Source organism: Falco biarmicus, chromosome 12 (genome assembly GCF_023638135.1).
Source record: "Falco biarmicus isolate bFalBia1 chromosome 12, bFalBia1.pri, whole genome shotgun sequence".
Lineage (NCBI taxonomy): Eukaryota > Metazoa > Chordata > Aves > Falconiformes > Falconidae > Falco > Falco biarmicus.
Window position 1 is genome coordinate 25,279,334 of NC_079299.1, and position 13,747 is coordinate 25,293,080.

Consider the following 13,747-nt stretch of genomic DNA (forward strand, 5'->3'; position numbering starts at 1 on the left):
GAGACTTGCAAAGGACTCAATGCCTGCTTCTAATCCTGTACATGCCATTTAAATGCTGGGCAAGACTTGGTGCACCCCAGCTCAGGCCCCTTTTCTTCAAAAAGGTGCTGGCAGAGCCAGATCTTGCAGTGGAACGTAAAAGATTTATTAATTGGTTGCCAATTGTATTATTCCTGTGAGCTTTGCCTTCGTAAAGCAAAAATGACTCCAGCCCAAAATTTTCAGAGTTACTCATTTCCATGGGAAAATGCAGTGTGAAACAGACTTCCTACGGGCTGTATGAAAGCAGTAATAACACCAGATACATTTTTTTTTTTTTTTAACTGAGGAAGGGTATAGGGGTGGACCTGATGACCTTAAAGGTCTTTCCCAACCTAAATGATTCTACAAATTCTATGTATTTTTAACAGTGAGTATTTCATTAGTTCCTCTTCCTTTCTTGGTTGAACAGAACATACAACCCAAAGCTAGGGGAGGGGGAAGGAAGAGCTGTGGGAGCCATACTTTAATGGTGAGGGTGCCTTCTGGTTTTGCTTCAGTACTTTTTACCAGGGGCCCCATCAGGCCTATTTCTCGCTCCAGCGGTATGGCAGCACATCGTCTACATGCTGACAAGGACAAAAGGCTACGCTCGGTAATAAGTCCTTGTATTTTAAATCTCTGTGATACAGCTGCCGCTGTTGTAAGGCTGCTGTATTTTGTTTTGAGCTACATGAAGTCGCATTACAAGCACAAACAACGCATCTTGCTGTGTGTGATGTTGGCACCTCATGATAAGCCCATGCCAAAGGAAGCAGTGTGCGGTAATGCTTGAAATCTGCTTTTGAGAGAGAAATGGCAACTGCATCTTGTAATTGGGGATGAGCCTTGGACTTCTATCTTCCTACCAAACGATTGATTTTTATCTGGGGCTGAGGCTGTTCATGCCTATGACAAACTCTGCCGCAACAGCCACTATAGCATGCTCCTGCCATGGCACTGTCATTTAGCATATAAAGCCATAAAAAGCTCCAACAGGCAGCAGAGCTCCAGAAGGCAGCTCGCTGGCTTTGCCCTGCTTTTCAGTGGTTTTGCTACAAGAGATGTTAGGCATCAGAGAGCCAAGGGCAATAAACCTCTCGTGATGTGAACCTGTTGTTCCCAGAATACAGATCATACAGAATCGTGCTCGGTTCCAGCCAGTATAAATTGCCTGTCATTTTCTTAAGCAATGCCAAAATTTGTTCACTCAGTTACTCTTCTGTTCCTTATCTCAGTGCTGTCTTGCCTTCTGATGATCTAAGACTGTGCACTGTCTAAATCCATTACGGTTGCAGACTGCTACTATAATATTTCCTTGACAAATCAAATCTACCAGATATTTTCATTTTTTGCCGCAATACCAGCCATATTAGCCAATTTATTTTCCTTTGTATTCTATTTTCCTTTTGTGCGTGCATGTGTTTGAATTCTACCTCTAATTAAGGTCATTTTAAAAACAAGTTTTCAAACAGAAACAGAATGGAAAACTAGGGGGAAAAATAGCCATAAAGTCTTACCTGTTACTTAAGCTTCTCGCTTTGTTTCCGTAGGATCGTTTATACTTTCAACTTGACTATTCATTTCAGCTGAAAACAAAATGAGACAGTCATCAAATTCTATTCATGGTAAGTTGAGTAATAACCACTTCTAATCCAAAGGGGACGTTTATTGCATTGATAATACTATGCCCTAAATCCGCAAAGAAGTCTCTTAGGCCAGCCATCCTAACCTGCGGTTACCTAACCACGGAAACCCTGAGGAGCACTCCTGCCAGGGTAAGGCTGCAGCATCGCTAGAAATGCAGGCTTCTGGGTCTAGATTTTCCCTTTGGTTCACATCCATCCAGTTTGACTTTGGCACCCAACTGAGGTGCCCAGCTCAAGAGCTCAATGACCCTCCTCTGTCTCTGTAGGACACAAGCAGAGATATAGGTATCTCCAAAGGCTGGTTGAGAGTTTTGCTGGGCTAAGTTGTCTCGACCCTCTCCTTTGAACATCCACAGGCTTCTGACAAAGTCCACGGCAGGCTTGGGGCTGAGCTGCAGGCTGAATGTGGATCCATCTCCAGTTACAGAGATGAGGAAGTTGCCTCTGGGTGTCCTTGAACTGAAAATTGCTAGAGGGGATTCAGAAGCAACATTACTATACTGCTACGCATACTAGTTCACTCGTGTACTATCCATTTACAAAATCAATCTTACTTGTTTTAATTGAAAATTACTAAAAAATAATTTAAATAGAAGGCTTAAACTCATTTCAGTGTGAGCTCTGTCAAAAACACCATCTAAACTATGGCAGGTGTAATTGGTCCTACCTGGGCGAAATATAAAAGGGTTACTTCAGCACATACATTTTTAAGACTAGTATTTAGTATTTGTTCTGCAATGAATTTTAATGAAGGCATTTATATTAAGACCTTTTTTCTTTCTTTAACCTCGCTTTATGTTCTGGTATCAACTGCAGATTACAAGTCATTTGATGTGGGTGACAGGGGAAACCTCAAACCTGAATGGGAGATTTGGAAATTAAGGGAAGAGGGGAGAGGGGAGGGGGAAAAAAGCCCCAAATCAATCACTGTGCTACTTCCAGCCAGGCCGTATGATCCTTTTCTGAGTCAATATAATGTCAATACACCTGTTAGGATTTTGATGAATTATTTGTAAATTATTCATCATCCATATGCAGAACAGATACTGTAATGGCTTCCTGGATGTATGCAATGAATAATAAGAAAAGTATCCGCTCCTGATTACGGAGCTCTGATGCACATCGCATGTAGCAACGTGGTGTTCTTTACCGACATTTGCATAGCAAAGACAGGATGCTTAATAAAAAATCATTAAGGGAAGGCTGCTGCATACTGACAAGACCAGCCTTTCTCAGCCTCATTATGCCAGCCAATTTCACTGGCTGGGTTTTCTGAAAATACCACAAGGCTTCACTCACGTTTTACAGAGATCTCCTGCAAAAACAAGGTTGATTTGAAACTCGTCATTTGGCTCTGTCAGCATCCCGGATGAGTACGCCTCCTTCCCCTTCTTTTTTTTTTTATGGCTACAAGCAGTCAACCCCTGTCACACCGATAGCATGCCCCACAAGGGGTGCAAAGCGCAGACTGCCCAGGAACGCTTTAAGGGCAATGGGACAGCACAGCGAAGGCGCAGCAGAGGCCTGGGACCCAGAGCCCCCACCCACGGGGAAGCAAGAGGAATCACAGAGTCCCACAGGTTTGCAGTGGAAACGGCAGCCAGGCACCCTGCATCACTGGCGCTAAAAGCATCCGCTGTGCACGCCGCAGCGGGGAGGTGGCTCGCAAGTGCTAGGGCACTGGTGCGTTGCATTGTCAGGTTTTCCCCACGTTTGTGACCAAGCTCAGCTCTTCGCATTAACACCGGTAGGGGCAGGAAGATGTAACTGAAGGTAAGCCTCTGCAGACCCCTGGGTGACCCCCACCGACAGATATCACTATGAGGCCACCTACACAATCCTTTATATTTAGCTGGCAAATCATAGAGCAGGAAGCACCTACCACAAGAGCAGCTGGAAGAGCTGCCACCAGGCACGGTGGGGATGTGACTCACAGCCCTCGTTGCCTCCCAGCACGAGCCAGCATCAGAACGATATTGTTAGCCCTGGGCACACTACATCCAGTAGCAGCACCAGCCAAAACTGGCCTTCTCCCCACTAAACAATGCTTTAAGAAGTATTAAACTGCTGACTTATGTTAATGGTCTCTTTGCGTCTACCATAATATGCTACAACAGCCAGCAGCTCAGCAAAACAGTTCACAGAGGCTGCATATCTCCTAAATTCAGTTTTACCTGTTCCCCCTTCTGTAGCTTCATGTGGGGCTTTTTATGCCAGCAAGGGACATTCCTCTGCACTCCTTGTCTGTTTTCCCTCAAATTTTGGCCTGTTGGGCAGGACCCAACTCCACCTTCTCTCTCAGTCAGGGAGCTGCTTAGCAGCTCTCAAATTATGACCAGGGATGGATTTCCCCAAAAAGCAAACAAGTTTCCCACAAGAGAAGAAATAACCCAGCAAATAGTTCACATCCATCAAAGCGCTGCAGTTGCTGCTGACCCGGTGGATGTGCGTTGGCAGCAAGGCATCCCGCCTCTCCCCAGCAAGAAAGCTATGTGCTTAAAGGTCACTAGCCAGGAGTCACGGTGTAGCATCTAAGTAGAGAAGACAGGCAAACAGGAGACTGGAGAACTAAGTTTAGAGTTGTCTGTGTGAGAGCGAGAGCATTTCCCCACCCCAGGATATTATGCTGTAGACCTGGATGGCAAATGACACCAAAATATTACTGTCTTAATTTAAATAGGAGCTTGGTCAGACTCTTACAAACTTTAACTGTATCTTCAGGCACTTCCTAAACAATGTTTCCCCATCGCATCTGCATAACTTAGCTATAGCACATTCAGCTGTAACTCCAGACTGCCTACAACGAAAACCATCTATCTGGAATTCAACCTGCGGGGCGGTGACGAAACACGTCTACCTGTTTACTTGGTGGTTACTCATTTCTTGGATATTACATCAACAGTGTAAAAAGCATGAGGGTGTTAGCTGTTGAGATCTTGCTTTTATTTTACTTTGGTGAACCAACTGATGGTGCACTCACCAGCTTGCATGAGCTTATAAAAAAAATGGGAGATTTCAGGTTGGAGACTGCCTTTATCTTTTTCTTTTCTCTTATTGTGTCAGCAAGTCAGGATGCAGCTTTCCACAGGCTTGAAATAAAAAAAAGTGAAAGACTAACCCCATTATGAAAGGAGAAAAGAGTTTGATCCGCTTAATACCAGCTAGAAACTAACATCTACCTTAGCAATCTTTAAAGCTTTGGTGGAGCTAAAAAAAATAATTAAAAAAAAAAAAGAAAGAAAAAAGCAAAGCATAAAAAAAAGGCTGCCGGTGAGGAAACACCATCTAGCAAACCAATCACCAAAGTCGGGGTTTGTTGTCATTAAAAAATACTAATCAGCAAATCTCTCCTGGGTACAAGAAATTTAATATCCAGGGGTCTTTGCTGTGGTGGCTGATGGAGATTGCCAGTAGCAACCTGTATGTCTGTATACACATCCCTATTCAGGCTTCTGCGTGCACCCCTGACAGCTTTCCTGACAAAGAATCATGCCTAGCTTTCACATAATAGTAATTTCTGAAATATATCACTGTTACAGCCCTGCCCACTAGATGAAACAATATCGAGATCCACCTAAGCTGTCAAAACTCTCTACATTCCTAAAGCACTTTTCGCTGTGACATGGTATATGGAATTAAAACACAAGAGCTGGGCTGCCAGGGGGTACCTGGTGATATATGCTTGTGCTTTCAGCTGTGAAGTGATGAGCTCTCCTGGGGCGGAAGGAAGGGGACCAGAGAAAAAAATAGGTGTTTTAGATAAAAATTACTGTCAAAGAAAACCTTTTTCTTTGCTTTCTTTCTTTTTTTTTTTTCATCTCAACTAGCACCCAGTACATTTAAAAAAAAAAATTAGGGCTTTTTTTCAGCAAAACATAACCCTTCAGATAAAACAGAGCATAGGAAGTTTGATCCTTCCTCTGTTCTGAGTTTTTTAAACATGTAATATATGTCCACAAAAACCCCACCCTGTAATATAATCTCAATAGAAGTTTAAGATGTAGAGAAACGAAGCCTTTCCTGAACAGCAGAGTACCTTTCTGCAGCCTTAGCAAACACCCTTTTCCTGTCTTTCATGTAACTTAGAAAGTTCACAGGAAAGGAAGTTACAAGCTGAGTTATACGTAGACGACCTTACACGGTAAGCAAGATTTGAAACAAAGACACCTCCTAGTAGATGTCCCTGCCTGTGGCAGGGGGTTGGAACTAGATGATCTTTAAGTTCCCTTCCAACCCAACCCATTCTATGATTCTATTAAATCTGTCATGATCATCATTTCAGAAGCCATCAGCTGATCCAGCTGTGCTGCACTATGGCACACATTACAAGAGCTATACAACTGCTTTTCTTTCCAGACGAAAATCCTTTAGGATACTCTTTTAGTAAATTTTCACTAAGTAGCCCAGATCATTCCAGGGATTCAAGATTCAAATATTTTAATGTGACTATGACCTTTTGGTTGGTTTAGCTTGATTCTGCACACTTACTAGTAATAGCACAATCTCTAGTATTTTTTTAAAAAAGAAAATCCATTATGCACACTATCCTGTGCTTGCAAAAACTTCCCTACAGGCCAGTATCTAAATCAGCCACTGATTCAAATACTGCAGCATGATCTGACACCAGAGAAAGGAAATCAGCATTAGATTCTTTGTGCCATTAATATCAAAAAGAATATAATTGTTTTTCTTTAAGATGTAAAAATGTATGCCTTGAATTTATATTATGTCAATGCTGAAGAGGTTAAAGGAGGAGTTAAAAATCATCCTGTGCTACAAAGAGGAGTCCATGATCCTAAAATGAAGACTAGAATCCCAATTCCAAATCTCCTGCCATTTGAAGCAGTAAAGACAACCCTTTGTATAAAAACTAAGAAAAACCTGTAAGTTGCTCTGTTAGGCTGTAAGAGTCAATCTAGAGGGGTGACAAAGGGTCTGCCTCACCAAAACCTAAGCACTAGGATGCTGACTCCATCCAATATTTCTTTACACATAGGAAGAGCCTAGAAGGACAATTTTTTTTGGAGTGTTATGCTCTGCAGAGCTTGAGCAGTGTCCTAGTACTAAGCCCTTGCAAAGACTTTGCCAGACAGCTAGGTCATCTGCTCACTGAGGCCAATGTCAAAAAAATTTCATTGCCAAGTCAGGAAATTTGGGTTGATGACATCCACAAACCTGATTGAAAATGCTGTTGGGCCAACCAAATAGCCATGGTTTTATCAGTAGTAAATGTCCTAGGGAGAGAACTTCTGCCTGCTGCTAGACTGAGCTACACGTGGACTCTGAAGGAGGAGGAGGAAGGGAAATCAGCTCCGAGCTAGGAGACAGCCAACACACGAGTTGAGAGTGGTTATACAGCCAACACCTGACCCACAATGGAGTCGGCCACTAGCGCAGGTATTTTCAGAAATATCTTCTGACTCCTGTGTGGGACCGCGCACATCTTGCCAATACCACATCCAGACCAAAATTACACTGAGCCTAAATTATTGTTTTTAGGCAGGTGGATTAAACCTACCAACTGAACAGATAAACCCAATCAACTAGGAAAGCAGGGCTACGGCACTGGAAGGTACTTCCACCAGACTTCTGAGACAGCAGAGATTGTGTAAACTCTCAAGAAGACTCAGTTGAAGACATTATAAATATAACTCCTATTTTGGGGGGCATGCTCTATATCTCCTTCAGGACAATTAAAATATTAGAACAACATACCATCCTTATTTGAAACATCTGCTGCTTCAGACACGAGGTCAACTGTCATGGGCTCCGCAGAAGTTTCCTCTTTCCCTTGCATCCCTGTAAGACAAGCCAAAGAAGAAGGAGAAAAATTAATACTTACAGTACCTGATTAATGTATAATTCTCAGACTCCATATGCCTAGTTTTTTTCTTTTTTCTTGTCTTTTTTTTTTTTTTTTTCCCTGGCATGCTCTTGCCTTTATAGACTGCTGCTGTATGGTGGCAGCCATTAGAGAAAAGAGCAGAGGATATAAGGGGAGGAACACGGTTTGAAAATAATTGCTTGAATATTTGTAGCGATCTGCACTCTTTTCTAACTGGGATTGTTAAAACCACATCATGGTGTGTGATTCTGCCTCCCTGCCATTCTTTTCTCATCATTTTTGAAGAATCCCTTCTACTCACAAAACGCAATATATGATGGGGACATAATCACACTTACAAAGTTTCTCTAGCTAGCTGAATAAAAATAGCTATAGTGAGAGTTCAAATATACTGGGTAGTCAGACTCAAACCAGAATTTGAATTTAGGAAAATGCATTTTATCACTGTAATTCAACGTTTTTATCTCTTCTGCCTCAGGCTTGTCTGGAAGCTTAGATTCAATCTCCTAACAATATTTGAAATGGGGGGAAAAAAAAAAAAAGTGGTTTTGCTGTTTTGTGCACAGTTCTCCTAATATTCTGCCATTTACAGTGCAGAGATGCTCATTTTTAGTTCATTTCCATCATGCTACTTCTCTGCTTTTGTGGCTGCTACAAAGCCTGTTGCATCTACGCTGCGGCTGCACTCCTGGATGTCAGGTTACTGGTTGCTAAGTGATCCAGACCTTTGGGTGGATATTATGAGACAGCAAAGCGTACTGAGAACTGAGACCTCTCAAAAACGGTTTACTCTTAAACTGAAATAATTTACCTCTTCAACTATAGAGATGAAATGCTCACTGTCCAACAAACACCACCTTCCCCTTTCTGTGGAAGTCTAGAGTGTTTTTTTTTAAGTGCACTTGAGCGCACTACATTTATTATGTCCATAAACATGTATCTACCACTGAAGTTTTCAGCCAGTTTTCCTTCTAATCGTATCTGCAAGCCAATACACTGTCATGGAGACAGTGCTAGTTTCCTCTCTGCTTGCTATGCAGGCAACGCTGTTCTCACAGGCAAATTAGAGCTCACTGCCTAGTGTCCTACCAAGCACTGAAATGCTAAAACAAGGACCCAGCACATACACAAACCAAAAAAAAAAAAAATAGCCACCAAAAAGCTCAATTAGCTATTGCAGCAAGCGTGGGGGAAAGTGCACTAGATGACTTTACAGCGATGGAGATGTCACCCATCATTTTAATAGATGTTACTTCTACTGCAGAAATCCTTCAGTGGATTGTCGCATCACCAGCTCCACCTCTTCCTCACAAGTTTAAAATTATCTCGGCATACAAACAACAACAAAAAAAGCCTATAAACATCTGTGACTGTGAATTCAACATGTCAGTGAATGCCTGAGATGGTCCCTTTGCGGGTGCATCAAATCCATGACGCTTCTCTGGGGAATTCAGGAAAGCGAGCAGGGTTTTCTCCTGAGGTTTCTTAGGTACCAGCAGATCTAAGCTTTCCCAGCACTTGCCCACAGCTTTTCTGGCGCACACAAAGGATAAACCCAGGTGACCCCATTGCAGAAGCATGCACACAAGGCAGGACGGTGTCAAGTACAAGGCTGAGAAGGTATGTTCAAAATCCCTGCCTGACTTCTCCTAGCAAAATCAATATGAAATCTGGGTAACTATGAAAGCACTGATTTATCAAGGAAGAGACACTGAAATTCAGGTTGTGCTACATTTTGATTTGTTGGGGGAAACAGTTCTATGAAAAGCAAAAGTTTGGAAAACCAACTGTCCCACCACAAGCACAGCCTGCAGTGGGCACAGCCCTTCCCACCAAGACACTCAGATGTTTGATGTAGGGATTTGGGATCCCTGCTAAATACCAGCGCCCTCTGACTGGCAGCTGATGCCCCTGAATCTGACTTTGCCTCCTCTAAACCACCAACTATTAACCAAATAAAGTGGATACAACATGACAAGTTACGTCTTGGCTCCCAGTTTCTCTAACATCTAGAGATACCTGATTGCTCTCCTGTTGTCAGCTCCTAAAGATGCTTGTGTGAAGTTCCCAGGCCCTATCCTGAGATCTCCCATTAACTAGCCCGCACGCCTGGCTTCACCATGCTGCCAAAAGGTTTCTGGCTTTCAGTTTCAGAAATCTCTCATGCAGCTGACAGGTGCAAAGGATTATTGGCACAGCACTAGGTGAAGACAGAGCCTAATCAAAGAGAAGACATTTTGTGCATATGCATGTGTGTGCACACATGTGCGCATGTGCTAATTAGGGCTGCTGTTGCAAGGACAAAAGCAGAAAGTGTTGAAGGCCCTCAATTCGAAAAGCGATAGGGTTGCCTCTCAGGGTGGGCAGAGAGAGGCTGGGAAGAGTAACAACAGCAGCAGCAAATTTGCAAAATTGTTTTTCGAGAGGTTTAGGGCCATGAACATCGTCAGAGCACTAATGCGTGTTCTGCTTTTTCACCTTCTTTCCAAGTCTGATTCCCCATCCCTTCTAGGAGGGGATTATGGCCATATCATGTTTTTTTTATAGCGAATGTTGACTGTTGGATATGTTCAGCAATAAAATAATAGTGGGAAACAATATTCAGGGCCAAGCAAGGCAAAATATGTTTTAAACCTGAACAAAGCTGAGCACCACCACAAACCTTGGAAGGAGGCTTGCACGTTATATCATCCCATTTTTGCGAAGGCTTTCAAACTCGGTTAATATAAGTCTTCATTTCTTTGCTCACTATTATTATGAGTGGGGGACAGGAGCACGCACTATACCGCCATGCATGTGGAAAGGGTATTATCCAAAAACCTTCTTCCTCGCTGTGCAGTAAAACCAAGTGCCACACAGAAATGAGCCCATTTCACATAAACAGCAGAACTCGATCAATACTAAAACCACCTTGACAACCAATTTATTCTAAAGGCCTCCCCTCACCCCCTTGTTTTGATTGCTTCAGGTTAGAGCATAAACAAGTGAAGTACTTCGGGTCTCTGAGCAGGAGCTGAGAGTTACCGAAGGGGAGGGAGCCTGGGAGATACCACTTTCCATTTCAATTACCATTTCCAATTGTGCTCCTGACAGAGCTCGTTACCTGAACCCTTTGCAGGTGGTTACACAACCAGCCTAGCACTGAGAGACGACAGGCTTCCAGCATGGCCAAGGATGGCTCCCAGCCTTTTGAAATGCGTAAGACAAGCATATACTAGGAAGATAGAAATCTCTGTGCTGTTATTTCATCTTTTTTCCTCCTTTACACTCACAATCTGTCAATAGTTCCACAAGGTTACAGCTAATGCCCTGTTCTTTCTCTAGAGAAACGTGGTTCCAGATTCATATATGATTCCCAAGATTAACACGAAGATGTGGTGGTTGTTGGTACGTTAACATCGATTTTAAAAGTGCCCGATTACAGAGGTCAGACATCTATTCTCCTTACCCCTGATAAATCCTCATAAGTAAAAAGTGTAACACTCCTCCTCCACCTCCTCCCTTTGCACAAGGTTTACATCTGTTTCAAGTGTTAAAGCAGGTAACTGTGCAGGCTCAGAAGCCGTAATGCAGAGCAATCCACAAAACTCATTCTTACCTGCTCATCAGCAAGGTTTTGCTGTGTACTGAAGAGCGCCTTTGTAATCAGGAAAGAGAGGCAGGCTCCTCTCCCTGGTAATTCAAAGCAAAATCCCAATGTAACGTCCCTGGAATTGACGAATCATTCCTGGAAGGCACCTGAACTGGGTTTCTGCTCTGAGCTGCCCACCTTAAGGGAGTTTATTTCTGTTTGTTGGCTATGGAGGGAGCCTGGGTGTCCAGGCTGTCCCAGCAGAGCCCAGCCTTGGCAGAGTCCTCACCCCTGGTGTGGTAAGGGATTGTCAAGTGGGGTCTGAAGCAGGAATCTGGATTTCTGCTATTAGTTCCTAGCTTGTATAGGAGGTTGCAGATTAGCTTTAAGAGAAACAGAAAAACAGATTTCATGCATACATGAGTTCTGTCAGTGCAATCAGGCAATACCAAGATAACTTAAATCTTAAAAATTCCCCAATTTTAGAAGTGCTGCAACTAACTGGGAAATCCTGGCCCTAAGATCATTCTGAATACTTGAGGAAGAAAAGGGTTATCAATAATACAACAGTCCAGATGAATACCTCTATTTTTACAGGCTAAATGGCGAGGTCATTATTCTTATAACATGTCTGCCCAGCAGTTTTGGGTGTTGGCACAGCATTCTAATAAAATACTATCTTGCCCATGGACAATTTGCAACCAGGGGAAATTCATTAGTCATAAATTATTTGAAGAGCAGTTGCTTCTACTCACATTTTACACTTTGAAAAAAATCACCTAGGTCATTACACAATATGAAAATCACATTGCAGCTATTCTGAACGATCCAAAAAAAAAAAAAATATATTATTTTGAGTTTAGCTGTAAATATGCTTCTCTTCATTGGGAGACTGAGAGATGGAGACTCGTTAAAATCCAAATTTCTCTGGTTAAAATTTGAAGGCAACGTTTTTCATCTGCAGCAACAAAAGAGACAGACAAAGCTTTTCTGACCCACAGCTGCATTGTCTTATCTGTCAAAACCAGTTCCATTTTTCTTGCTCTGCAAATAGCCAGGGCTGTTTTTCCCTTCTTCCCAGTCATTTCACTGTAGCTCTTAGCTAATGTGACTGTCAAGCCTTCATGTACTTTGTTTACCGCTGTATTTTAGCAGCATTATAAATGCTGCTTCACTTAGAAACTGAAGCTGTCTGTGATACAAGGGCTCAGCTTGACTCCTGTTTGACACCTCCATCTGGGATGACTGACCCCTTTAAGCAGACCAAATTCTACCACATAAAAGATTTATACTGTCTTCTTGTATGGCTCTACATGCAAAACCACCCAACCTGCTGCTCTCGGGCCTCTAAAACAAACACAGCAATTGAGGTCTGTCTGCACTTTGTTATGTTCAGTCAGCGGGCAGTTTTCCCTCTCGTTATCCTTTTGCAACACACAGGTCGAGCATGACAGTGCCGAGTCTGCAGAATGACAATGCCGCAAAGGTGCCTCTCGCTACTCACTGTGGCTTCGTTGACAACAAACATCTCCATCTGCTAAATCAGGAACATTCTACCTTGATCAAAAAAAAACCCCAAACAACCCAGCAACTGGGCATCACAGAGATGAAAAGAAAACTCAAGGATGCAGATTTCAGAGGAGGGCATGCTGGCCGGGATGCTAGCTTTGCTGGGCTTTTGAAGGCACTGAGCATCATTGCTTAATGCCATGTGTGGGCTGTCAGGATTCACATTGCAGCCCCTTCATTGTTAAATGGAGTGTTTACCCTTCCTTTTAGCATTTTGGCTTTGTCTCCCAGAGTAACCCAGTGCAACGAAGCTCCCCATCCCTCCACTGTAGCGTGCATCATCTCAGCTCTCTGTGTTTGTGCACACAACTGTACCCAAAGGCATCACACTGCTTCCAGCCACTGTTATTTCCAGATCAAGCTGAACCGCAATTTTTTTTTAACGTGATTTAAAAGTGTCTAGGATCTGCTTATCCCTATCCCCTTCCAGCCCTTTATTAAACATACTGTTAGTAAATCTCATTATGCCTCCTTTTCCCTAAAGGTAGGAATGGGAGGGTGGTGAGGATTGTCTCTCATAATATGGTCTGTAAGACCCATACAAATTGGGCGTTTCTAAAATCGCTAATGCCCATCAGGAAGTCTTTGTATCTTTTGTCTGTCTGTAACAACAGGATAAACCTGCACGCAGCAGGCTCTTGATGAATTCAAGGGCATATCGTATTAATGAAAGCCCTTTTCCGTTGGTTTTTTGTTGTTGTTGTTGTTTTTATTATTATTATTTATTTCTGAAAAAGTCTTAGCTGTGTAAAGGGCCACGTTGCTGTCTTCCAGACATTCTTTCTGTGAAACCTCTCATCACAGAAGAAGCCTGCAGCACAGGATATCTGAAATGGAGCACCCAGAAGCTTTCATCACATTCCTCACTTGCTGGTTGTTAACACAACTAAAATGTTGCTTGGTTGTATCCAAACCAGTAGACCACCTGTCCTGAACGGCTTCCAAAGCCCTTGTGCTCCATTCCCCTGCTTACAAATAAGGCAGGCAGTGTGCTCAGTATTAGTATGAAAAGGGAAGGGTTTCTGAATGAGTAGAAATGGCATGATTATTTACCTTTCCCATTCTGTCGTTTTCCCTGCCACCTTCAACTATTTA

At 42.8% G+C, this 13,747-nt stretch overlaps 1 protein-coding gene across 3 annotated transcripts in view; it reads right to left on the bottom strand.

Annotated features, from left to right (window-relative positions):
* Positions 1-13,747, bottom strand: part of MACROD2 (mono-ADP ribosylhydrolase 2) — an 892,508-nt gene that overhangs the window by 4,537 nt on the left and 874,224 nt on the right. For all 3 annotated transcript variants that reach the window (XM_056357738.1, XM_056357737.1, XM_056357736.1), the window contains 2 exons: positions 7,383-7,466; positions 1,539-1,607 (listed from right to left, as the gene is read on the bottom strand). In XM_056357738.1, coding sequence (XP_056213713.1) covers positions 1,546-1,607; positions 7,383-7,466 — 146 coding nt within the window. In that variant the 3' untranslated portion in view covers positions 1,539-1,545. The remainder of the gene's footprint in view (positions 1-1,538; positions 1,608-7,382; positions 7,467-13,747) is intronic.